This window comes from Corythoichthys intestinalis, chromosome 9, assembly GCF_030265065.1.
Source record: "Corythoichthys intestinalis isolate RoL2023-P3 chromosome 9, ASM3026506v1, whole genome shotgun sequence".
Classification (NCBI taxonomy): Eukaryota; Metazoa; Chordata; class Actinopteri; order Syngnathiformes; family Syngnathidae; genus Corythoichthys; species Corythoichthys intestinalis.
This window is the reverse complement of record NC_080403.1, coordinates 779,876-806,120: the sequence shown is the minus strand read 5'-3', so window position 1 is coordinate 806,120 and position 26,245 is coordinate 779,876. Positions and strand designations below refer to the sequence as shown.

Genomic DNA, 26,245 nt, shown 5'->3' with positions numbered 1-26,245 from the left:
CTTGTACTTGAGTACAGTTTATTGATGGCTACATTTACTTTTACTTCAGTAATATTTTGTAGTAACGCTACTCTTACTTGAGTCAATTTTTTGGCTACTCTCCGAACCTCTGGTTGTCATACAGTGTGTAGATAAAAAGTCTCCACACCCTGGTTCATGTGGGTTCTTATAGACTTAAAATGAATGAATTCAAATTTAAAATAAAACTAATAATAATAAGGTCTTAAATTAACTGTAAATTCATTGTAGGTAATACATTTCCAGAGGATGTGTTTCATGTCCACGGCACTGTGAGCCACTGTAAAACGTGCTTTGCCAGATCACTGATGCAGATTTGAAATGGAATGTGGCAACGTTTCAAACATAAAGTGGGAGAAGATCTGTACCCCCTACCTCCAATAAGAGAGAGGCTGGTGGGGGGGATTTAGTGCTATTTTGGCAGGTGTGCACACAAATGACAGCATAAGGGTGATGTAGAAATAAATACGCTATCTGTGAATTTCCCCAGCTTTGGAGGACTCAGGAACAACTGGCTGCTCGGCCTGAATGAAATCCCGAATCAGTTTGGGTGGAATTGTGGCCCACGAGTTTAAACTATCCACATTCCCACCGAAACTATTCAAGACCTTTTCGCTGCTGTTGCTATAATCTCCCCTTTTCTCATTAAAATGAGTAAAGCCATGGCTTTCTTGTGCAACAATGAAAAATACATCCCGTCACGATGTGTTCCAGAAGTCTCCCCATTTACGTCCTGATATATTCCTCAACTATGGACTCTTCCAAATATGGTTACGCTGACTCCAGTTGTCATTTTCATGCACCACAAACCCTGGACCTTTCACACTCTAGCAAGCGAAAGAACGATAAGGCTTTTAATTACAATATAATTTAAAATCATGACCATAACTTCTTTCTTTCAGTAGATGCATTTATGCTAAAATGCCTGTAGCATGTGTTATAAGTGCAAAGTGTATTTATAGGATCTGGCTTTTTTTTCCCTTCCAGTATTTTTCAATTAATTTTATTCTTTGTTGGAGAATACTGTTAACTGCACAACCACAACTCATAGTAATTTATTTCCCCCTGCTTGCTTTTCTTCTCTGACATTTCCAAAAATCTTTTGTCTTTTGACTGGCGTTCACGGTTGCGAGTATGCAACCATAGCCACAAAGGACACTGAACAGTGCAAACTATTTGTATTACTTTTGTTGCCATTAATGAAAGACTGAATTTACCACATAAATCCTGGGTAATTGTTGTCACAACTCACTGGAGTGTCTTGTACCACCCGCTTGCGTAACACTCCAGAAAAATGCAACAATTCAGTTGTACGTGCATGAGGTCCACGTCAATACACATTAAAGGTTCCTCAGCTTAAAAAATATGGTTTATTGAGAAAAATGCATCCAAATGCTTTTGTTGTTACACTCATGGGATGAAAGTAAATTTAGAAAACCACGCTGGAACTTTCTGGAGACGCCATGACAGCTCGTGCATGCAGCCATATTTGTGGACCTGCTCACATAGTTCTGATCTGTCACGCCGGAATGTAAAGTGTATAGAGGTCTCGATAACAAGTGCAAAAAAGATGGGTGAGGACTGCTTTTGCGTCCTTGAAGCTGTAAATCCAGAATATTCTCATGATTATGGAAAATATGAATGGACTCAATTGCAAAAAAAAAAAAAAAAAAAGTGTTCGGTGAAAAGAATGCTGAAGGTGTAGTGTAATAAGTAACATTGTGAATAACTGCTTACAATTTCAGATTTAAAAAAAAAAAATTATAAATGGTATTTTATCAGCGCAATATCATCTGTATGTACTGTTATTATTATACTGTACTATACTATAACCTACTAGATGACCATATCAGGCCAAAAAAAATACACAAAAATGGGAGGGCACGTGGAGCATCACAACAGCTGCACATAATAGCATAGTAGCATAATTGCATGGTGCACTTAAAGTGGACCAAGACCCTTGATTATTGAGGAGTTTGTTTGTTTGGTCTGAACTAGAGTTCGAATGCGTGTTCACATTCACAAAACAAAGCAGACTGTCTGAGGAAAAAGGACTCTGGTCCGTTTAAAACGGACCAAAGAGTGCTGTGTGTGAAAGCGACCTTTACAAATCTACTCAACAAAAAAGTAAAAAGTATTCTCTGGTAAAACTACTACTAATGTGGTAGTACATTGCAAAGTTGTAACTAGGCGTGTAATATATCGAAAGGTGATCTATTGCGATACTTTGCTGCCTAAAAGGTTATCGACACACTCCCACAAAGAATCGATATATTGTTTTAAAAAGGTGTCACTGTTTAAAAAAAAAAAAAAAAAAAGGGAGCCAACAGGTTGCTACAAAAATCTTCCATTACAGTAGTGCCTACGTTAGCTCATTAGCTACCATTGACGGCGCTAGACGTCCAATTCATTTTGACTGGATTGGACGTCTAGCGCCATTAATGGCACTGAAACCAGGGCATTCATAGCCAGTCTTTTGTGGGCATTTGTAGATCATTTCATGTTAATTTTAGGGCATTTTTAGGTAACTTCCTGATGATTTTGAATCACTTCCTATTTATTTGGGGACATTCTTGAGTCACTTCCTTTTCTGTAACATAAAATAAACAGGACGTGACCCGTAAATGCCCCCAAATCGACAGGAAGTGACCTGTAAATGCCCCAAAAGGAAAATAATTTGACTAAGAAATCAACAGGAAGTGATGTGAAATGCCCCAAAATGAACATGGCATTGGCATTAACATTAACATTCATTAAAATGAATGGCATTGGCTGCCACTGATGGCCATAGACGTCCAATCCGTTTGAAGTGGGAGAGACTTTTGGCTGACCAGATCTGATCTCCAGCCTCTAGCCCATAAGTTTGACCCCTGTGCATGTTGCTTTTCTAGTACACTTATTCTGCTCCTGTGGACGAACATCAAGCGATGGTATACGTGAAGAGGAGGGGCACGTTCCATGTCGACAGCGCTCCTGATCTTTATGGTAATGTGTTTTCCTGTTGCCTCCTGGTATCAAGTCTCTCTACAGGAGTAACTTTTTTAAAAATCAATTGTGCTGCATCTTTGTTGTGAATCTTCAGTGACTTTGTACAACTGTTCTGTGGGACGGTCCGACTGTAGTCGCTGCCACACAGCAGAACATAAGTATGGTTGTGTGTGGTGTGGAGGTGCACAGGCCAGTTGTTTGTATTCTGGCTCATGCGGTCAGCCGGTACAGGAGACATGCCCTGCTCCGGTCATTCATTCTGTGAGTACTTTTATTTCTCAACTCATCCCATCCAATGAGTTATCAACCAGATCAACAAGGATTGCTATATTTAATTATAACTTTTTTGTTTCTTAATTTCCTTCAGATTGAGCCACTCTCTGGTTTGCTGGAAGGTGGCACAATGGTGACAATAACAGGCTCCAATCTGGGCCAAAAAGCTGAGGACGTCCTCAATTCTGTATTGGTGGCTGGTGTGACTTGCGTGGTCATACCCAGTCTCTATGAAGTTTCCTCCAGGTATTGAACTGCTGCCAAGGGCATAGGGATGGAAGGGACATAACTAGGGATGGGAATTGATAAAATGTTTACGATTCCGATTCCATTATCGATATTGCTTAGCGCTTCGATTCTTTATCGATTTCCTTATCGATTCTCATTTGGACTAATGGACTCTATGAGGTTCTGGGTTCAATATGTTTTATGGGGTGTCTGTTAGAACACAAGGAGCGGAGAGTGGAGTTGGTATTTTGACACTTTTAATCCAACTTGGCAACAGGCACAACTATATACAGGAAATGGTACTTGATATGAGAATCACTCAATGACCAGATGAGAGCATGCGTGGAAAGAGGTTGATGTATTTGTGTGTGGAAGAAGACTGGGATGTGTGGGTATATGTGTGGTCCTGAAAGGAAAGAAAATTACATCATATTAGTGCTAATGCAATAAACAATGCAAATTGACTGTAAAGCAGTCAAGACACACATGCATGACTCGCACAGTATAATGAACACAAAGGTGCGGGGGGGGGGGGGGTGAGTGCGCGCGCACAACCCAGAATCACGCTGCATGCACGTGCGGTCATCTTGGCCATAAAAGTGGCGAAAACTAAGCACTTTACACTCATATGGATGTACAATATCATCTTAAGACGCTAAACTAACACGTTCCCTCTTAACACAAATGTGCAACGCGAATATAATGTTAACAACGCTCTCCTCGACGCAGCGAGGACGAGCGGGAGCAAACAGCCGACATAACAGTAAAAACACGAAGCGGTCGCGCTGATAACGGCTCTAAGTTATGATAAGAATTTTATGACATGAAGAGGAAATACTCACATTTGTTCATGAGCGCACACAGATTAACAGGTCACTGCACTCTGCTCAAAATGCGCACCTTACGCCTATTCTCGGTCCCAGAATACGCAGCGCATGTGACATAGGACAATAACAGGAAGTAACTGACTGGTTGCTATGGAACGAAGGCATACCCAAAGAACCTTTGTAACAGGAGTATTAGAATTGCTAATAAAATTGTTTAGGATTATTTTAGATGCATATATGTTATATTTTTCTAATGGAGTATTCGACGAGGAATGCGATAGACCCATTAATAGACTGTTTTTGAAAAATCACAATTTCTTTAAGTAGTCTCATGAATAATGACTTGGCCTGTAAAAATTCATAGTCACTCGTCAACGACTCCTCAGATTATACCTAGTGGGTAGTCACTCTATGAGTAATCATGTTGTCTTGCGTGCCGAATCGGAACGTGTAACATGTGTAAATTACGAAACGTAAATCGTGCTGGTTGGAATAGATAAGAGAATTGTTAGATAAACTGCCAAACAAATCCATGGAATTGGAACACACAAACCGGTTCTCGATAGGAACAGGTTCTCGATTCCAATCCCTAGACATAACACTGCCAAGTTTTTAGGATGCTCAAATTGTCCCCACCAACTTTTAAGTAACCTTATCTGCATTGTATAATGAGTTCAGTTTTATAGGTAATTTAAGAACACTTGCAGACACAAAAAGCACAACTGTGTCAAATTTCGTATAATTTCACCCAGCTGCTTCAGAACAAACAGACACACACAAAAAGTTCCATTTATACAGTACAGACCAAAAGTTTGGACACACCTTCTCATTCGTGCGTTTGTTTTATTTTCATGACTAATTTCATTGTAAATTCTCACCGAAGGTAATAAAACTATGAATGAACATGTGTGGAATTTTGCACTTAGCAAACAAAGTGTAATAATTAAAAACATGTGTAATATTGTAGTATCTTCAATTAGCCACCCTTTGCTCTGATTATAGACTATAAGCCAGTACTTTTTTCCTTTATTTTGAATCCTGCAGTTTATATTCCAGTGCAGCTTATTTGTTGATTTGGGTTTATTTGGTTTAATAGGTAACACTTTATTTGACAGCGGCGTCATAAGGCTGTCATAAGACCATCATAATTATGACATGACACTATCTTGGGCATTACTGAATGCTTATGACAGATGTTCTTAAGTGTCAATCGGCAAATTACATCCATTCAAAATTGAGATAATTTGCCGGATGACACTAAATGACATTATAAGCATCCATTAATGCTCATGACAGTCTCATGTCATAATTATGATTGTTTAATGACGGTCTTTCGGCGCCACAGTTAAATAAACTGTTATCAAATACCGTAAATAGCAATTAATGAAACATGTGGAACAGTAACTGAATAAATAATTAGCACAACATTTGCCTGTTATTTAGATCTGTAGTGCTGCAATGCATGCTAGGGGGCATGTTGGACAACAACAGTGTTGACAGCAGGTGGCAGCAGAGGTTGACTGTCTCCCCTAAGTGAGCAGTGATGGCCAAATGAAGCTTCTTGAAGCAATGAAGCTCCATGGTGGTTCATTTGGTTTTATGAGAGTCGTATGATGCCACTGTTAAATAAAGTGTTACCGATCAATGTCTATTGATGTAAATATCCCGCAATAGCGTGAGGACAGCTACGGCTTATATGCCAGTGCATTTTATCCATGAACAAATGCCGTTTTAGTGTCAAATTTGGTGAGTGGCGGCTTATATTCAGGTGCGCCTTAAAGTCTGAAAATGACTGTACTTTTTTGCACACTCTTGCAATTCTCTTGATGAGCTTGAAGAGGGAGTCACCTAAAATGTTTTTTGACTAAGTATGCCTTTTCAGGGTTGATTAGTGGCATGTATTGCTTTAATAATGGGGTTGGGACCTTCATTTGTCTTGCACTGAATGAGGTGTGTCTATACTTTTGCCCTGTACTGTGTACAGTAAGTATAGATATAGATTAACATTTATATTAGGCTTTCCAGCAGTTATCTAACTATTCACAACAATCCCGACAGTCACAGCCTCTACTTTAAAGCTAACTGGGATAAACATTAACATTTTGCCATTACACAAATCAGATCATCTAAAGTAGCTAGCCATTTTAATATTCAAATTCTTATTGGCCTGATGAATTACTGAGTATGACAGAACTTCTTCATCGAAGTCAAATTACCAATATTCACCTACTTTGGTTTAATCACCATTTTAGATTCCCGCGGAAAGATTTAAACCATACACAATTTAAACAAACACGGATGTTTGGAATGACTCGGTAGATGCTATATGTTAAAGAAGGCGGGGCCAACAGAGGATGATGTTGCGCTCTGATTTGTTGAGGATACCAGCGCTTACATAATAGAGCCATGCAGACTGTGCATGCCAAAATGATTTCTAGACTTTAATGGTTGAATATAGTCCCATCTATAGCTTCTACAGCGCGACTGCCAGTTTAATTTGAATTTTTTATTTGACTAAGGAGGCGGAGCTTGGATGCCTCTGCTCCGCAGGGCTCCAACCCACTTTAACCCCTGGTTATATCAAATAATTAAAATGTAGTGCAGATACTTATTGACTTACCCTCGTATATTTAAAATGTTTGTATTGTTCTTCTCATTAATCTTATCATTACTGATGTGTTACAGGATTGTTTGCAGAACAAAAGCAAGTGTTGGAGAGAAAGTGGGCCACGTGTCTGTTACAGTGAGTGGTGGAGCGTTTGGCTTGTCGAGTCAGACATTCAGCTTTCAGGTAACTCAAAAACAAAACAAAAAAAAAAAGCTAAAAACGGAGAATGTTGAATTCTCTGTCTCTTTTGTCCAAAAATGACATTATTAATTAAATTTATTTATAAGCAATTCCAAGCAAAAGAGCAAGTAGAACGAAGACTTGGGTGAAGGGATGGCAATATAAAGCAGGTTAGAAATTAAGAGATGAGAACGGAAAGCCGGCGCCGGGAAAATAGCTAATATTGCATTTTCAGTTTTCGGTTAAAAGACAAAGTTTGCCACCGAAAAGTGAAGAACCGTTGTCCTCTTGTGATGAGGTTATCGAAACACTGCAAGAAGGTTTGGAAGTATTTTGAGGTATCAAAAAAATACAAATAAGTACAGTCCATTTGAGCCCGTTTGGAGTTTAATCAAGTGTATTCAACAGTATTCAAATAGTATTTCAATGCATACGTGTGCATTTGCTGTGGTTTAGTACAATACTTTTATGGCACGGCCACTTCCTCTTTTTGTCACACTTTTTTCCCCGGGAACTTCCACACCCCCTCTGCCAGTCGCCGTTTCATCCGATGTTGTGCCGAAAAATGCCCCCCACGCCCCACCCCCGCGTGAAATGTATCCCCTGACGGCAGCGCTTATTTATGACGTTTTATTGAGGTGAAAACATCAAAAGTTTTTCATGGACGCATTACAGTAATGGATTTTTGACTGTAAAATTAGTTTTGAGTAAATAAATAAATGACCCAAAATGCTAGTGCTAGTGCTAATGCTAGTAGTTTTGGTAACAAATTGTGGACTGGGCCACATAATCATCTTTGAACAGAAATGTATTAGTCTACAGGTTTTCACGACCATGTCCCAATGAGAATAACACAGGCATGACATTTATTAGTTCAAGCAGAGTAAAATAATACATACTGTGTTCACGGTACAAATTTTATTAGTTCAAGCAGAGTAAAATAATACATAATCACAGTACAAGTACAAGTCTTCTCCGTGTCAATTGATTGGTAAGAAAAAGCCGTTTGTACAAGTGAGGCGTGGCCGCTTTCGTCAGGGGATACATTTCACTTGGGGCGGACATTTTTCGGGCCAACACCGGCTGGGAGCGACTTCACTCTGCTTCGTCGCCGCTAGAACTCTGCACGCTCGCCTGGCTCTCGATCAGTTTCACTTGCTGCACAATAAAACATAGTCTTATTTTAAGTAACAGGAGAGATTGTGTAGCTTTGTGAAGAGCTTTACTAGGTTTCAGCGAGAACAGGATAGTTTTTTGTTGTTGTTGTCGTCCACTACAGATCCACGCAAATGTATATCAAGCTCTCATTTAGCTTAGCACTAACTTCCAAGAAATCGCATTTATATAGGTTTTTTAGGCCGTGACATGTGTCTACATCCACCGAACAGAATGCTATGACGACGCCATCGCTCACTGCCGCCGGGAACAAAGACAGGGGCGGATCTAGAAAAATATTTATAGGGTGGCGAGAGGGGCGCGGAAATTTTTTTAATGAAAAAAGTTTTTTAACAAAACGGGATGTTGAAATCATAATCATTTTTGCATTTTGATCGGATTATATTAATTTGTGCTTTACTAATTGATATAGTATGAATCTACATCGACCAATTGTTACACCCCTCGTGGATCCACCCCTGCCAATGAGGTTTCAAAATTAGCACCTTTCAAACTGAATTTCTCGAGCCTCCGTGGTTGTCAAGGCAATGGGCATTCATCTGAAAATAACGAAATAAAATAACAATTTTAAAAAAATAAAGAAATAATGCATTATATGCATGTTTATTTTTTTGTCCTTTCGGTTTTTCGGCCAAGTCTTTCCAATATTCGGTTTTGGCAAAGAAGTTTGCTTTTGGTACATGTATATAAATATAAAGAAATGCATAATGGAGTGAAGTTATTGATGGAATTGTAAATGTGGATTAACATTTGGGATTGGACCATATGGAAATTCGGGCAGCAGTGTTCTTGAGATGTTATTAAACTGACTTGAGAGAGGAGACTGCATATAGCAGTCATTCCTACATCTAAGACTTAACTACTTTCATTTTTGAGGGGTTGTCAAGAAAGGTTATGGGCAGAACAAGCCAAAATCAAACGTGTAAAGGCCTTAAGTGTGAGCAGCAGGTTGGCCCAAGTTGCAACCAAAGCACAGAATTTCTACTCTGCTGACTATACCACAATGTGAAATTGTAAATTGGTGGTACATTCAGTCTATGCAAACCACTCATTATATGTTTTAAGATATAAAATATTATTGATGGCTTTTTCCCTTCCCCATTCTGAACTTTTAGGATCCATTTGTGATGGGAGTATTGCCCAAAAGAGGCCCGAAAGCTGGTGGAACAACTCTGACAATTAGCGGCCGAAACCTGTTGACAGGCCGTCCTTCTGATCTAACTGTCACTGTGGGAGGAGTGCCCTGTAAAATGTGAGCAATGTTGTGCATCTTAAAATAATTTGTTAGTTAGTTAAATAGTGACTGAATTCTCCTTAGTGGATGGTAAATGAAGTTATACTTGTATGGCGCCTTTCCACCTTTAAGGCCCTCAAAGCGCTTAGTGTTTAAAAGGTCATGGAAAAACTGGACCATTGGTCTTGAAAGCCCTTTAAAAGTGCTTGAATCTGGCCATGAAAAAGGTGGACAAACCCTGATTAATGAGCCGACATCCTATTTTTCACAATGAGATCATTAATCCTGGCACCAGCAGTTTTATATTTCCTGGTATGTGTCTAGTGGTTCCTAGCCATGCGTGTACCCACACACTAACACCCATCACCACACGTCAGCACATAGGAGCGCTTGGATAGCGAGCACTGGAACAGCAACGGGGAGCTGCAGCGCCCCCCCCCCCTCCCAAAAAAATATGTATCTGGTGCATTAAAAGAGGTGCTGGTGAGGCAGTTTGGCTACAGTCAAGCACTTGTTGCCCTCCGCCGACACCAGTCCGCCCCACACTGTCAGATAATCCATTAAAATCGGTGGGTCTGGTCAGGAACCATACAGCCCCGTTACGGTCCCCCTCCAGAGACCCTTGAATTAAAATATATTTATGCAACGCAGTGTCAAATATGTCACTTAAGGTGACCACTTCCATAAGATCATAATGGAAGACATCTTTTAAAAAAATAAATAAATAAATAAATCAGACTTGCGGTGTGTTTACATCAACAATAAAGTTTTGCGCCGTTTTAGATCATATTTTTGTAAATAAAGAGTAAACAATAACAATTAAAGGTCAACATTTTGGGGACAATTTATGTAGTTTACAGTACCGTGTTTTTAAATTGCAACGTGCCGGAGAACAAGTCTTATTTTGAAATGGTGTTCTGCCAAAATATCCTACATGGTGAAACGTACTTATTACTTTGGTTTTTATTTTGTCTTTATTTACCTTTCCATTGCCTCAAAATACTTTTGGCGTGTGTTTTCCCTTGATAGCTTTTAAGGATTGTAGTTTCTTGTTGTAGTTTTAAAGCAGAGTGTTTATTTGTTGACCACATTAGTCACGTAGTGTATTTAAACCATTTAGTATGTTCTTCCTGTATGCATCGAAACAAGTTCTTATTCAAGTTTAATGTACGCAGACAAATGGAAAATTACAAACAAAATAGTCATAAAAATTAACAACAAAAAATAAAACAAAAAATTAAATAAAATAAAAACCCACAACCCCAACTGTCCTGTGTAGCTATATTATTTAGGCAAACCATACAGAGCAATGATGGGATACTCGCAGTGCATCACACAAAATCAAGGCTGTTGTATTAATGTCAATGTATGTACATGTACTAGTATATGGCGGAAAACACAGACAAGACTGAAAAAGCAATTTCTGCTCTTGCATTCCTCTTTAAAAGACACTGCTGTATTTTAAGCCAAAACTGTTGTGTTTGATAGAACAATATATGCTGCCATAGCAGATTCATGGCACATTAAGCCCCTGAATTATGTTTAATTTGTTCATTTCACCCTGGAAACCCCCTTTTACAGACGTCGCGCGATCGCTTTTGTTTCAACCCAGCCATAAAACGAAGGTAATTAATTATATTTATTAACCTGAAAGGGGACGAACCCGGAAGTGATACGTCACACCGGGAACAGCGATGGCAGCTCCATACATACGGCCGCCATACAAAGCCCTTCCAACAATGATTCAAACAGCGATATAAGCGATAGATCGGGCGCAAGGGAGGAGATCCAAGTTTTTGAAGAGTTGGAGGAAGAAGAGGAGGTTGGAATTTTATGTTGGACCTAACATGTATTAGCCAGACGTTAATCAGGATGCAAACAATGTTCCTAGGCTACCTGACATGGAATGGATACAAGACCCATCGAGGTTACAAGATTGGTAAGATATAGGCTGTTATTATTTTCATGATTTGAAGATGCAGGCATTTGCACATAATTTTATGTTTTTGTCTGATGACATTGTTTAAAAAAAATAATAATCAGAATTCATGTTCATTTTGGCAGATCCGGCAGCTCTCGTGCATATAAAATAATAGTATAAAAACGTTGGGGGGAAAGAAGGAGATGAGTCGTCGATGGCTTTCTCCACTTTATTGTGGCAACAATAAGAAAACAAAATAATAGCGGACTGCCGCCACATTCGACCGAAAAGTTTTGCTTCTCGCTGATCTCCTCCTCGCCTCCTACTCCAGCGTCTCTTAAACGGATCGTGCATAGTGTCTTGTTATGAGCTTTTTGTTTACAAATGTATCGAACACACGACGTGCTGACCTTGTCTCTTTATTAACACATGGAGCAGTTCTTATGGAAAAGTAAGAACACAGCTCGGCTCAGCTCTCGGCAGGAAGTGGCGTCTAATGGCGTGAGGAAATGTAGTTTTTTCACACAAGCGAACAGATTACAAAGCACCACTTCAGTGTTGTCCCGAGACTACATTTCCCATGATTCACTGCGTGACCTGCGCGCTCGCTGATTCGCTGCGAGATTGACTCAATGCCAACACGCTAAATTGTCACCTGTCAGCGGCTCTCGCGAAACAAACTAGAAGGCTGTCAAGCGATCACCGTGAAAGAAACGCCGAACCGTACAAATGCAATGCAATGCTTGAAGCATGAAGGTGGAAATACATAATACGAATACAAATAAATGTGCACAAACTCACCGGCGGTGTGTGTCTCTTACTGCAACGTGACCGTGAATTACCGCGACGCTGACCCGTTTATATGCACATCCACTCACGTTTCCCAATTGACAGTGGTTTAACCCTTTCGGAAAAGATCGTAGATGACACACAATTTAAACACGCTTAACCTAGCGAACGCAATAACAACTATGATCGGGCATTGCCACGAGTTAACTTTCGGCTAACGTCGCTAGCTTATACTGTTCATTCCACAACAGTTGGCAGCTCTGCTTTGACAAAGTCATCAGTCATCTATCCAAAAATCACACTTACTTTTTGGCAAATCCTTGATCATAAGCAGACCGGTTAAGGAAGCAGGCATCTTCGAAGTGTTTGCAGCGAAGAACACTACTCGATGATGGCGTGAAATTCATTCGCTTCGTGCGAACGAAAGATGTCCATTTACGTACCCTGCTATCCTTTGGCCACTCATACAACTTTTCCTTTGAGTGAGAACAAAACATCGCCACACACCGCTGTGGCATCTTACCGAGAAGCAATGCAACAAACAATACTGTTCTATGGCGGACTTTTCTCGCACTCCGAGGTGTGACGTAATTTCCGAAGATTGCCGAAGAAAAGCATTTTCGTTGTCAAGGGCGTTGCTATGGGTTAAACAAAGAATCTGGAAGGGTTGCGTTAAAAAAAATAATGAAAATATGCTTATAACTGTTTAGCCATTGATATTATTCAAAAACACGGTTGGCCAACCTTACTTCACATTACTGCTTTAAGCTTTCCAATGATGTATCACACATGCATGAAGGACATTTTTGAAATTTGGCCAAATTGGGGGTCTCAGAGCGGAACTTCAAGTCACCTGAGTGTTTTCCGCCATATTTATATACCTTGGCCTTTAGAGCGAGAAGAAAAAAATAAATAAATAAAAAAGGAGAGGAATGGTTATATTTGCACTTGCTTCTCAAGGGCCATCTCCGCACATCTAGGCATAGCTCATGGCTTTGTTTGAGTATTGTGGAAATAATCCCAAAAAGCGTCCCACGTCCTATGAAAACTTCTTCTTGACTTAGCCATGGAGAGGCGCAGCATTTCTAATTTGAGACATCAGGTCCCGAAGCCACTCGTCACGCGTGGGCAGGGCACAAGGGTGTAGGTTTGGTCTCAACATTGGTAGGGACGATATAACAGGATAACCTGCTTGTACACTTTTTGCTGGGGACAGGACATTAATGAGACCAAATAAATTATTGAACGGGGATCTGGGCCACATTTCTCACCAGTATGAACCTAATTAATTGATAAGCGAAATGATCAAAGCAAAATAAATCTGTATTGACTAATGCTAACTTTTATGTGTATTGGTTCACGTGAAACAACGTTCGATTCAAACCTTTGTTTTCAAAAACTACTAAAGAAACATTTTGAAGCGCAAGTGCAAGACGGCGAGCTATCCAGGAATGGGTCCACTTCTGGGGGACACTGGAGCACCCGTAGACTCAAACTAAAGTACTGTGATGTACAAAAGATTTGGGGGGAAAAAATCATTTAAAAAAATAATAAATCTGAGATATCCAAGGACCGAGCTACATCTGAGGCATCCTAGACTACCCCAAGACTTGAACCAAAGTACTCTCATGAAATTCTGATTTGCGATTTCATTTCACAGATTTTTTTTAACCATGTCAGTTCATGTCATGTCAGTCTCCCTCTGAAGTGGACCCATTCTTGGGACTTGCACTCTGAAGCCACCGTGTTGCATTATGGTAATGCAGATAATGCAAACAATGATCCAAATGAAGAACTGCTTGCTTGACTTCATTGTTCCTTGTGGAGGCTGGCCTGACGGCAGTAGTTTTGCATGTTAGTAAATACACAGAGATTAAGTCTATGCGAAGTCTGATGCAGGTCGGATTTTAGTAGCAAAATTAGTGGTGTTTACCCCACCTCCACAACATTGTTGTCTTTTTACATTACTTACAGTGGCTTGTGAGGGCCGAAAAAAAAACTTCTAATATCCCTCCTCTTCAAAGGGGGTGTAGGAGGAGGCGGTATGTTGGATTTCTGTCAGTGGGGTTGTGTGAGTCTGCATCGAGGAGTCAAGGGGTTCAAGTCATCAGCCAGTCAAACGTGCGTTTGAGGGGAAAAAATGGACTGGTACATTCAGCAAGTGAAAAAGGATAAATGTAAGTCTCAACATAATGTAAATATTTCACTCAACAATGGTAGAGTCTATTGTATCCTTACAACATGGGAAGACGATCTAAATTACCCATATAACCGAACTCATTATGTAATGCAAATAAGCTGGCTTGAAAGTTGGGTGGGACAATTTAAGCATCCTGAATAGTTGCTAGTGTTGCAAACGTACGCCCTTGGCAGGACAGTACCCTTCCATCTTAGTAAAATTGTGCGTCTGGCCAAGAGCAGGGCAAAAGTGACCAAACGGTGTTCTTTGGATGACAAGTGACCATTATCTTCACCAAACATACCAAACAGAGCAAAGATAGGATTGATGCTAATATTCTCATTTAGTACTGTGGACAGAGTTTGGAAAACATCGTACCAGAATTTCTGCAATTTGGGGCACTTGGGGCATTTGCATTGATCACAGATAGAGGTTATGTTTGGATAAAAACTGGACAGCTTAGCTTTTGACGTGAGCTCTGTGCACCACCTTAAACTGAAGAAGGCAGTGCCTTGCCAGATTGCTGATTTATGTATAGAAGACAGTATGGGATACCACAGATTATCAGGGATGTGCCCCAAATCCTGTTCCAAAGCCGCTCTTACCTTCTCAGTCGCTGAGCCCAATGACAATGACATATATCTATAGAGTTTCAACAGCGCACCTTTAGGAAGTGGATCGAAGGAAAGAAAGTGGTTGATTGGATTGGTACTGGCTAGTAAAGGGAAATTGGGCGCATTCGAGCGGACATAATGCCTGACTTGCAGCTAACGAAAAAAGTGAGTCTTGGGCAGGTTATATTTCTCAGTCAGTTGTTTAAATGAAACAAAATGTCCCTCTTGAAACATGTCTGCAAAGGACTTGATACCCTTATTATGCCATATCTGAAAGTTATAATCAAAGGAAGAGGGAATGAAAAGGTGGTTGGAGGCAATCGGACTCAGGAGAGAGAATAGTTTGTAGTTAAAGAATCTCCTAAACTGGATCCATATCCAAAGGGTATGGTGTACCACTGGATTAAATGAGTTTGGAATATGATAGTCGTGTGGTGCAACAAGAAGTGCGGGAAGGGAGATGTTTTCAAAGGAGTCTAGCTCCAAAGACGTCCAGCCTGGGCCATCCAGTTGAAGGAAAAAGTGAGTCCATAAAGCGATACAATGAATATTAGCAGCCCAGCAGTAGTGGCGAAAGTCCACCATATGTAAGAAACAATGGAATCTAAAGAAGCAAAAAAGGATTTTGGAATAAGTACTGGAACATTCAATGTTAAAAGATGTCCGCCATTTTGGAAGTTATGTCATCGATAGCCACATGTAAAGCTATGTTTACATTTCATTGAACCAGTGATATAGGACGTATTAACAGAACTTGACCAATCACAGAGCAGTTGTGAAAACCGTGGGTCTGAGTTGCACCACATAAAATGAACCGCGGCCTATTTTCGTTAAAAGCCATTCAAATAGCGTCCGGCTAATGGGTTGTTTCAGACGCCGGACACATCACTGAAAAGGCTGAGTGTCCATCCTACAACCGGACTGGTGGTCCCTGTCAAACAGATAATAAAATATTGTTCTTACTGAAAAAATACTTTGAGCAAAAGAAATTTGTTCAACTTGACTCAGCCTCAGCCAATAATTATCACTTTTAGTGCTGCCCTCTTGCCCCCACATGAAGTTAAAACCAGTTGCTCCCATTATTTAATATGAGGCACATACAAACGCGTTCCTTGTAAAATAGAGAGCTTTATTTGTACAAGAGCTAAGAGAATTAACACATGTCCTGCATGTATCCTCGTCTCCTCAGTGTCTCAGAGGTTCATCACTCCAGTGTACAGTGTGTGACAAGTAGCAGCAACAAAACGGGGAGTCAGCAGGTTACTCTGCATTATGGCAGCAGCCACCGCCACCTGCACACGTTATCTTACCACTACACTCACAACCCCAACATCACGCATGCCAAGCCAACTAAGAGCTTTATGAGGTAAGTTGATGACTCCACGTTCACATATTCTGCTGCTGTTTTCAATTACCTAAAGAGATGGGAGTTTATTTTTGTTTTTATTGTTCAGTGGCGGTCGACTGATCTATGTGTCAGGCCACAACCTGGATGTAGTGCAGGACCCGCAGATGGTTGTGACAGTGTTTCCCGATGAGTCCAACCAGAAAAATAAGAGTAGCAGAAGGAAGAAAAGAAGTACAGCGGGTAGAGGCGATCGTCAGAAGAGATTGGCCGAAATGGTACCTGACCCAGTTTGTTCGGATCAGCTCTGCTCTGCCAAACAGGTGTGTTTGTTTGTATGTGTGTGCATACTTTGCTTGCACAATACTATAATGATTTTGTCTTAGCAGTTTACAGAACGTTGCGAGGTGAATTCCTCCACCTTGATCCTCTGTCGATCCCCTATGGTGGACTCGTCTGTTTGGGGATCAAAGGTCACTGTGGAGTTTTTGCTGGATAACCTGCACTTTGACGTCAACACTGTGAACCCGCAAGCCTTCAGCTATGAGCCCAACCCTGTCCTTCGCCCACTGAATCAGCAAGACCCTCTTAAGGCATATCGCTACAACCCAGGCAGCTTCATCCAGCTTGAGGTCAGATAACATCAGGTTGAATACAATGCTCTCTTTATTCATGGAAAGCTATTTGTAACAACAATGTTTGTTACTGCTGATAGGAAACCGATGTGCTTGCAGTAGCTAAGCTCAGATGTTATATTTTTTGTTGCAACTTTCATCCCTTGTGATTGACTAATTTAGGATTACAAATGTCCCCAAGTGACCTGATATGACCTAGACATGTCCCTCAAATGTCCCCAAAAGACCTGGTATGACCAGGACATGTCCCCCATATGACCTGATATGACCAGGACATGTCCCTAAATGACCTGATATGACCAGTACATGTCCCCCAAATGTCTCCAAAGGATATCACCAGGACAAGTCCCCCAAATGTCCCTAAATAACCTGATGTGTCCGGGACATGTCCCCCAAATGGCCTGATATGACCAGGACATGTCCCCCAAATGGCCTGATATGACCAAGACATCTCGCCCGATGGCCCGATATGACCAGGACATGTCCACAAATGACGTATAACCAAGTCATGTCCCCCAAATGTCCCTAAATGACCTTACATGACCAGGACATCTACCCTAAATGTCCCCAAATGACCTGATATGACTAGGACATGTCCCCCAAATGTCCCCAAAGGATATCACCAGGACATGTCCCCTAAATGTCCCCAAATGACCTGATATGACCAGGACATGTCCCCCAAATGTCCCCAAATCAACAGGATATGACCTGATATTGTCCCCGAAATGTCCCCAAACCAATCTGGGCGGGGCTAAGATCTGTATCCCCACACAGCAAAGCTCCATAGTAATTTCTCCAGAAATTGCAGTTTCCAGTTACATTATCAAGTACATACATTATTGTCATAAAAAAGGAAAACAGTACTTTTTATACTTTTTAAAAAAATTAATATAGATCAACTTCCAATAAAGTATAACTTTATTGACATTGTTTTGTATGTAACAGAAAAGACTTGAAACGCATCAATTTGCATGAATTAAAAAAAAAAAAAAAGTCACACCCAAGCTGTAAAAATACCCAAGGAACATTAGATACAGAAAAATAAAATGTAGTAAAATTGAAAAATAACAATAAATTCAATTGATTAGCAACATTAACTAGGGTGAATCCCATTTCACCCATTGGCCCTCCTCCCTCCTCTTTACCCTCCGTTTTGCGCATTCACGTGTAGGGGTAGGGCTGTCCCAAATCACGCTAATGTGCAGGGGTAAAGGGGAGGGCTTTCCACCCCTCCAAACGGAGGGCCACGAATAGCCTCACTCCAAAGCGATTACCCAGAGTACAACGCGAATCATTTCCAAAATGACGGAAGCAAGGAAAGAAGTACACAAATGTAAGTAGCTCTGTTTTTGCCCTAATTTAATTATTTTAACCGTTTTACGTTTTGATAACTGATGCATTGTGTGAGTTCGACTTGCGTTGCAATGTGTAATTTTTTTTCATGAGGACAATCTGCCGAACAATTTGACAGAAAAAATCAAAAATTAATCTGACAAAAACGATAGTGTCATTGGACAGAGGGACAGTTTTTATTTTTACTGCAGGTAGTATCAGCTCCTTTGCTATGTTTTGCACTGAGCAACTTGGTATCCCACTTTATATGATGCTATCAGTGATCGCTGGTCTACTGGTGTAACACTGAAGAAGCAGGACGATTGTCATCAATATTCGGCACGTTTCACTGAAAAACAATCAAGCGGCTTATCAATGTGATTAGGGTGCAATGTCTTTAAGTGATGTCTTAATTGATTAATGCTGTCCACTGCAAACATTTTTAGACACCGTAAACAGGCTGGTCTTTTCTCGTCTCCCGTTGTATTAAAAGTCAAACCCAAACGCTACAAACGCTTCGTCATATTTCCTCGTCTTAGCTCTTCATATCTCCAGTGCCCTTTGCTGTGTGCTCTTGTTTGGCTGAAAAATACTGCGCACTCTCTGAAAATGAAAGCGCCGCTGCCACCCACTGAATGGATGTGCAATTACACTTTATTCTAATACGGCAAAAAAAGTATGTTCCCCAATGTCACATGTGCCACCCCCATCGCTCTGCGCCCGCCTGGAAGCGGTGCCCCACTATTTGAGAAGTACTGACTTATACAATGTGAACCTTACAGAGGTGTTTAAATAAGACGGTACTATAAATAGAAGGGTGGCAGAGCCGATCCCAGACAACTATGGGCAGAAGGCGGAGTACTCCCTGAATCAGTTGCCAGGCAGTCGCAATAAATAGAATTAATTACAATCATTCGTGTGTTTCTCAGGGGGAAAATCTAGACCTGGCCATTAACAAGGAGGAGGTGGTTGTACTAATCGGGAAGGGTGTGTGTGCTGTTAAGACGCTTACTCGAAACCATCTGTACTGCGAACCTCCACCTCATCAGCCTGCATCAGGAGCTAATGGCAAGAAACGTGAGGGTGCTGACAACCTGCCCGAATTTACCGTGAGTATTTGCTGAGATAAGACTTTTAAAAATGACATCATCTGTCAAGCAGGGATATCTCATTTAGTTTGCCTCTACACGTGTGTTCACCAGGTCCATATGGGAAACTTAAATTTCTCTCTGGGTAAGGTTCAGTATGACAATCTAGGCCTGGCCACCTTTCCCCTGGAAGCTCAGATTGGAGTTGGAGTGGGCGCATCCATTGTGGCACTCGTTGTCCTTATCATCGTACTTGTATACAGGTTTGTATTTCACACTATGAGGGGCCGTACAAGACATTTTTCATTCTGGCCCTCTCACACACATACATACTCTTCTCACGTGCATATATATTCACTCTTACACACATATATTCTCCTCTCACATACATACTGTATATATTCATTCTCACACTCATACATTTTCACTCTCACACTCATACATTTTCACTCTTACACTCATACATTCTCCTCTCGTATACATACATTCTCCTCTCACGTACATACAGTGGGGCAAATAAGTATTTAGTCAACCACCAATTGTGCAAGTTCTCCTACTTGAAAAGATTAGAGAGGCCTGTAATTAATTACTGCTTGCCGAAGTGCTCGCGTCTCCTCCCATGTTGACCTGCCTCAACAGGAATTGCTTCAGCTTCTCAGCCAATCAGAGCTGCCTTCCGTTTCCACTATACTTTCACTCACACATATATATATATACTTTCACTCACACATACATATATTCTCCCCTCACACAGATATATATTCACTCTTATACCGATATATTCTTCTCTCATTTACATGTATTTTCTTTCTACATACATACACACAGTGAAAATGTATGAATGTGAGAGTAAAAATGTATGAATATGAGAGTGAAAATATATGGATAAGAGAGTGAAAATGAATGAATGTGAAAGTTAAAATGTATGAATGTGAGAGTGAAAATATATGAATATGAGAGTGAAAATCAAGGAATGTGAAAGTAAAAATGTATCAATGTGAGAGTGAAAATGTGTAAATGTGAAAGTAAAAATGTATGAATATGAGAGGAGAATATATATGTGTGTGAGAGTGAATATATCTGTAAGTGAAAGGAGAATGTATGTGTGTGAGAGGGCCAGAATGAAAAATGTCTTGTACAGCCCCTCATATATTTCACTTGGTAGTACGGCTTGATGTAGTGGACCCTCATGATATGAGCACAATCTGTTCCACGACCAAGCTCGTAACGTGGATGTGCTCGTATCATGAATGTATTTTTTCCATAAGAAATAATTGAATTCCATTTAATGTCTTTAACACCTCCCATGTTACCCCTAAATAATAATTCAAGGGACAGTTTTAAGGGTAAATCATCTGAAAAATTTAAAGAATAATAAATGTTATTCATGTATATCCACTTGCAATGAGGGCTGGAGCCATCTAGTGAAGTAACAAAAGTGCGAGCCAGCCGAATTTATTGTTTTTACAAAGATCGCTAACGCACACTCTTTTCGTGATTTCTTAATATTTCTTGCTTTGTTTCAATCATTCGTTCTTTTATTTTTCTCACCACTATCTGTGGTCGCCATTTTCCTGTGCGAAATGGTCAATGTTCACTTGTAAGCACAAATGAGTCACATGAATGAGAACACATTTGATTTGATGCAATTCAGCCGTTTTACCTGTGGTACGAAATTCAAACGCGCGACATTGCGGGGCGCAGCCTATCTGGTCAAACTGGCGATATTGTGTAGCACTTGTCACCCGTCGCAAGGCTGTCTGTCGCGTTTAAACTCTGCATGCGCAGAAGCATCAAAACAAATACGCACTGTGCAAGCCCGACTCAGCCATGTAAGCAATACTGAAGTATTGCACATTTGGCGCACAGTAAGAAAACCAAACATTATCAGGCTTATCCTTTTCTTCATTGTGTTTTTTTATGACTGTAGTCAAGCCAGCCTCCTGTGTAGCAAAAGCTGATTTCAAGCTAGGCGCTAACGCTATTGAGCAGCTACATCGCTGCCGTCTTTCGTGCTGCTCTCGTTCTTTGCTGACGTATTTGCTGCATGAATTGCCATTTGGGAGCCTTGATAGTTCAGACTGCCGCCACAGTCTGAAAAAATGTGACCCAGTTCAGATTTAAACCACATACGAAAGTGATCCAGTTCAGATTTGAAATGGTCCACTTCTATGTGACTTGTCCCGTTCAGACCGTCAAGTTAATGCCTCACTTGAGTTGGAAAAACACGAAAAAATCGGATTTGTGCATTAAGACCTGCAGTATGAACCTACAATACTACTACTACTACAATATTCACACTGCATACCCACCACTTTAACGATGGACAATTTGAAGATGCGAATATTTGAAATATTTGCCACCCAAGTGTCCTGGAAATGGAAGCCACAATCAGGGGGATGTTGTGCGTAAAAGTGTGTGAGATAGCTGGAGGCTCCTTGCACAAGCTCATTAAAACTCATTATCTGTATAAAAGACACCTGTCCACAACCTCAGTCAGTCACACTCCAAACTCCAGAAGAGGACTGGGAGAATGTGTTACGGTCAGATGAAACCAAAATAGAACTTTTTGGTAGAAATGCAGGTTCTCGTGTTTGGAGGAGAAAGAATACTGAATTGCATCCAAAGAACACCATACCCACTGTGAAGCATGGGAGTGGAAACATCATGCTTTGGAGCTGTTTTTCTGCAAAGGGACCAGGACGACTGATCTGTGTAAAGGAAATAATGAATGGGGCCATGTATCGAGAGATTTTGAGTGAAAATCTCCTTCCATCAGCAAGGGCATTGAAGATGAGACATGGTTGGATCTTTCAGCATGACAATGATCCCAAACACACAGCCAGGGCAACAAAGGAGTGGCTTCGTAAGAAGCATTTCAAGGTCCTGGAGTGGCCTAGCCAGTCTCCAGATTTCAACCCCATAGAAAATCTGTGGAGGGAATTGAAAGTCCGTGTTGCCCAACGACAGCCCCAGAACATCACTGCTCTAGAGGAGATCTGCATGGAGGAATGGGCCAAAATACTAGCAACAGTGTGTGAAAGGCTTGTGAAGAGTTACAGACAACATTTGGCCTCCGTTATTGCCAACAAATGGTACATAACAAAATTTTGAGATGAACTTTTGGTATTGACCAAATACTTATTTTCCCATGATTTGCAAATAAATTCTTTAAAAATCAAACAATGTGATTTTCTTGGGTTTTTTTCCATATTCTGTCTCTCATGGTTGAGGTTTACCCATGTTGGCAATTACCGGCCTCTCTAATATTTTCAAGTGGGAGAACTTGCACAATTAGTGGTTGACTAAAGACTTATTTGCCCCATTGTAGTTACTTCAGGAGAGCTAGACAGCGCAGTAGAAGGTCCTTCAACCGTCAGCAGTATCAGTATCCACGCCTTTGTTCAAGGAGGAACAGAATGAGTACTGCCAAAGCCCTAAAAAAGCCCTCTAGCAGGCCACTAGTGTGAATGTTTCTGACCAAACAATCAGAAACTGCCTCCGTGAGGATGGCTTGAGGGCCTGACATCCTGTAGTGAGCTCATTGCCCATCACTGTAGAGCTTGACTGGCATTTGCTTGGGTTCCTACTGCTCCCCGACAATACCCAACCTCATGTGGATGTAGTATGCAAGCAGTTCCTGAAGGAAGAAGGAATTGATCAATTTGACTGGCCCCCACGTTCACCTGACCTAAATTCAATAGAACACCTCTGGGACATTATGTTTAGGTCCATCTGGTGCCGCCAGGTTGCTCCTCAGACTGTCCAGGAGCTCAGTGATGCCCTGGTCCAGATTTGGATGATCCCCCTGGAGGACACGCTCCGTCATCTCATTAGAAGCATGCCCAGGCGTTGTAGGGAGGTCATATCGTAAAGGCACACAGAGACCACACACACACATGCGCTACAGAGCCTCATTTTGACTTGTTTAAAGGACATTACATGAGTTGTTTTTCCACTTTCATTTTGAGTATAACTCCAAATCCAGACCTCGATGAGTTGATACAATGATTTTCATTGATAATTTTTCTGTGATTTTGCTGCCAGCACATTCCACTATGAGAACAAAGTACTTAATAAAAATATTTCATTCATTCATATCTACGTATAATGTGTTACTATAATGTTCCTTTTATTTTTTTGTGCAGTGTATATTTTGAGATGAAATTAGTTATTTGACTGGAGTTTGGTTCATTCTTTGGAAACCTGCTTTGTCCTCTGATCACTATCCACTCCTTTTCTTTGACAGGAGAAAGAGCAAGCAGGCTTTGAGAGACTACAAAAAGGTGCAAATCCAACTAGAAAACCTTGAAACCAGTGTAAGGGACCGTTGTAAGAAGGAGTTCACAGGTAAGAGTCAGAGCAGGGTACAGATTTTTTAAATTATGGCTGTGTATAACACAGTACTACTCGAAAAATTAAAATGTCAGGTAAAAGAAGTATGCCTGCGACCAGGGATATCTGCTGTCAAGTTTTTGGAGAGACCGCTGTTAAAAAAAGGTTGATTCAGTGTATGAAAAAAGGGGCACATCACAGTGGTGCAAAAAAGGTTGAGGTCCACTGGTCTAAAAGTTCATTTTATATATCGTGTGACTCTGTCAAATGCACATAGATTATATCTGTTTATGTAATATTGTCTAACCTTTTCACCCCTGCTCTCTGACTACCCAGACCTGATGACAGAGATGATGGACATGTCAAGTGACCTCGTTGGCTCTGGCATCCCTTTCCTTGATTACCGGATGTACGCAGAACGCATTTTTTTCCCCGGCCACCGAGAGTCGCCACTGAGGCGAGACCTGGACGTAAAGGAGTGCCGCAGACAGACGGTGGAGCAGGGTCTGGTGCAGCTATCTAACCTTCTCAACAGTAAACTTTTCCTGACAAAGGTATCGTAAGCAACATCAGTATCTTACAATGAGCAAACTGAGTAGAAATTAAAGTGTATAAATACTATATTTTCCATAAGTTCATTCATACTCTGGAAAGCCAGCGGACATTTTCTCCACGAGACCGTGCGTACGTTGCCTCTTTACTTACGGTGGCACTGCACGGCAAGCTGGAATACTTTACGGATATCCTCAAAACCCTCTTGAACGACCTTGTGGATCAGTATGTGGCCAAGAACCCGAAACTGATGTTGCGCAGGTAAGTGAAGTGAAAGGGAATTTGTAAATTCAAGCTATCATTCAGTTGCTTTTTCAGCGACTCAAACGTCTTATCATTTTCTGCAGAACCGAGACAGTTGTGGAGAAGCTGCTGACCAACTGGATGTCCATCTGTCTTTATGCTTTTCTCAGAGTCAGTCAAAGTATTTTATTTGTGTTACTGAATAGGACACCGTAGTGATAAGGGAGCAAATAGTATGTCATTAAAAACCCTCAAATTCCGTTGTTCCTGTCACCCCTGTGGATTTTTAAATGGTATTGTTAAATAGCATTAGATGAGTCACAATTATCTCTACAAATCAAAGTAAGGGGGACTTCTTACGTTTACACCTGTATTACACCTGTACAACCTGTATTGTTGTTTTGTCTTGAGGAAAGTCTGCGCTTTACCAAGTGCGGTAGTTCAGTTTTTGATAGCAGTCGAATAACAAAATGTGTCTTTGTGTTTACAGGACTCTGCCGGGGAGTGTCTTTACATGCTTTTCAGGGCAATAAAGCACCAGGTAGATAAAGGGCCGGTTGATGCTGTCACTGGCAAGGCCAAATACACACTTAATGACAACCGCTTGCTGAGAGAAGACGTGGAGTACAAGACCTTGGTGAGCAGGAATAATCCAATTTCATTGTTGGTTTTATGGTGGTGGTCTACCTTGATTAAAAAGAAAAAAAATATTCACAGCTTTTTTTATTGATTAAATTTAAAAAAACAGAACACTACACTTTGCCCTGTCCAACTCACCGTCTGCAGCCCATTCATTTTGTATGTGGTGAGGAGGCAGTACCTGCACAAAGGAGCATTGCTGGGTGTTCAAGGCAGGACTTAAACCAGACGGTTCACAAATACAGGGGTCCCCGAGTTACTAATGGGTTCCGTTCCTACGCTGGCGACGTAACCCGAATTTCAGCTAAGTCTGATTTCACCGTTAAAGATGGAATTTATGTCAAAATATTTTGTATAAAAATGCTAAAATAAATTAAAATAAAATAATATGCTATACTTACTAGGGGTGTGTATTGCATCATATTTGGCAATACGATTCGTATCACGATTCACAGGTCACGATTAGATTTGATCTCGATTAATCCCGGTACTACACCTGAAGACGATTGTTGCGATGTTTGTATAGCACTTTAGAAAAACAACAAAAGGACATAAAAGTACAGTCAATAAAGTCAGTAGAGTCAATTTATTCCTAAAACCTAATCCACCTCTCAACTAAAAATGTTTTCACAACATATGGCTTTCATTAAAATGTTCTTTTTTAGTCCAAACCTGCTTAAATGCAGGATTACAAATACTTCATGCCTCCGTTTTTACAGCAAAAGCCCAAAGAGCCTAAATTTCAAATGACTAATCCGAGCAAAACGACCAGAAGTACTCCTTCAGCCATTGCTGAGGTGTGCCGTCAGCAGCACGCCGCCAACAACAGCAGCTAACGTTACTGTTTACATTAGCGGATGCAGTAATGGCAGCCAGCCACTAGAGGGCGACATATACAAATCTCTTCTCAGAGTAGTCAACAGCAGACTGCAAGGCAATACTGCTGCACAGTACTAACTACTGGACGGGAGTTGAAGTGCAGTCTAAGGACCGATACAGAAGGATTTTGAATCATTACATGAATTGTCACATAATATCGTG

At 40.8% G+C, this 26,245-nt stretch overlaps 1 protein-coding gene across 5 annotated transcripts in view; it reads left to right on the top strand.

The window, feature by feature from the left end:
* plxnb1b (plexin b1b) overlaps positions 1 to 26,245 on the top strand; it is a 189,709-nt gene that overhangs the window by 146,650 nt on the left and 16,814 nt on the right. For 4 of the 5 annotated variants that reach the window (XM_057847056.1, XM_057847057.1, XM_057847053.1 and 1 more), the window contains 15 exons: positions 2,910 to 3,003; positions 3,101 to 3,267; positions 3,374 to 3,525; positions 7,020 to 7,125; positions 9,414 to 9,550; positions 16,225 to 16,401; positions 16,490 to 16,703; positions 16,767 to 17,012; positions 19,277 to 19,456; positions 19,550 to 19,698; positions 23,685 to 23,785; positions 24,107 to 24,324; positions 24,405 to 24,583; positions 24,670 to 24,736; positions 25,056 to 25,202. In XM_057847056.1, coding sequence (XP_057703039.1) covers positions 2,910 to 3,003; positions 3,101 to 3,267; positions 3,374 to 3,525; positions 7,020 to 7,125; positions 9,414 to 9,550; positions 16,225 to 16,401; positions 16,490 to 16,703; positions 16,767 to 17,012; positions 19,277 to 19,456; positions 19,550 to 19,698; positions 23,685 to 23,785; positions 24,107 to 24,324; positions 24,405 to 24,583; positions 24,670 to 24,736; positions 25,056 to 25,202 — 2,334 coding nt within the window. The remainder of the gene's footprint in view (positions 1 to 2,909; positions 3,004 to 3,100; positions 3,268 to 3,373; positions 3,526 to 7,019; positions 7,126 to 9,413; positions 9,551 to 16,224; positions 16,402 to 16,489; positions 16,704 to 16,766; positions 17,013 to 19,276; positions 19,457 to 19,549; positions 19,699 to 23,684; positions 23,786 to 24,106; positions 24,325 to 24,404; positions 24,584 to 24,669; positions 24,737 to 25,055; positions 25,203 to 26,245) is intronic. The other variant, XM_057847055.1, reaches the window with a different exon arrangement.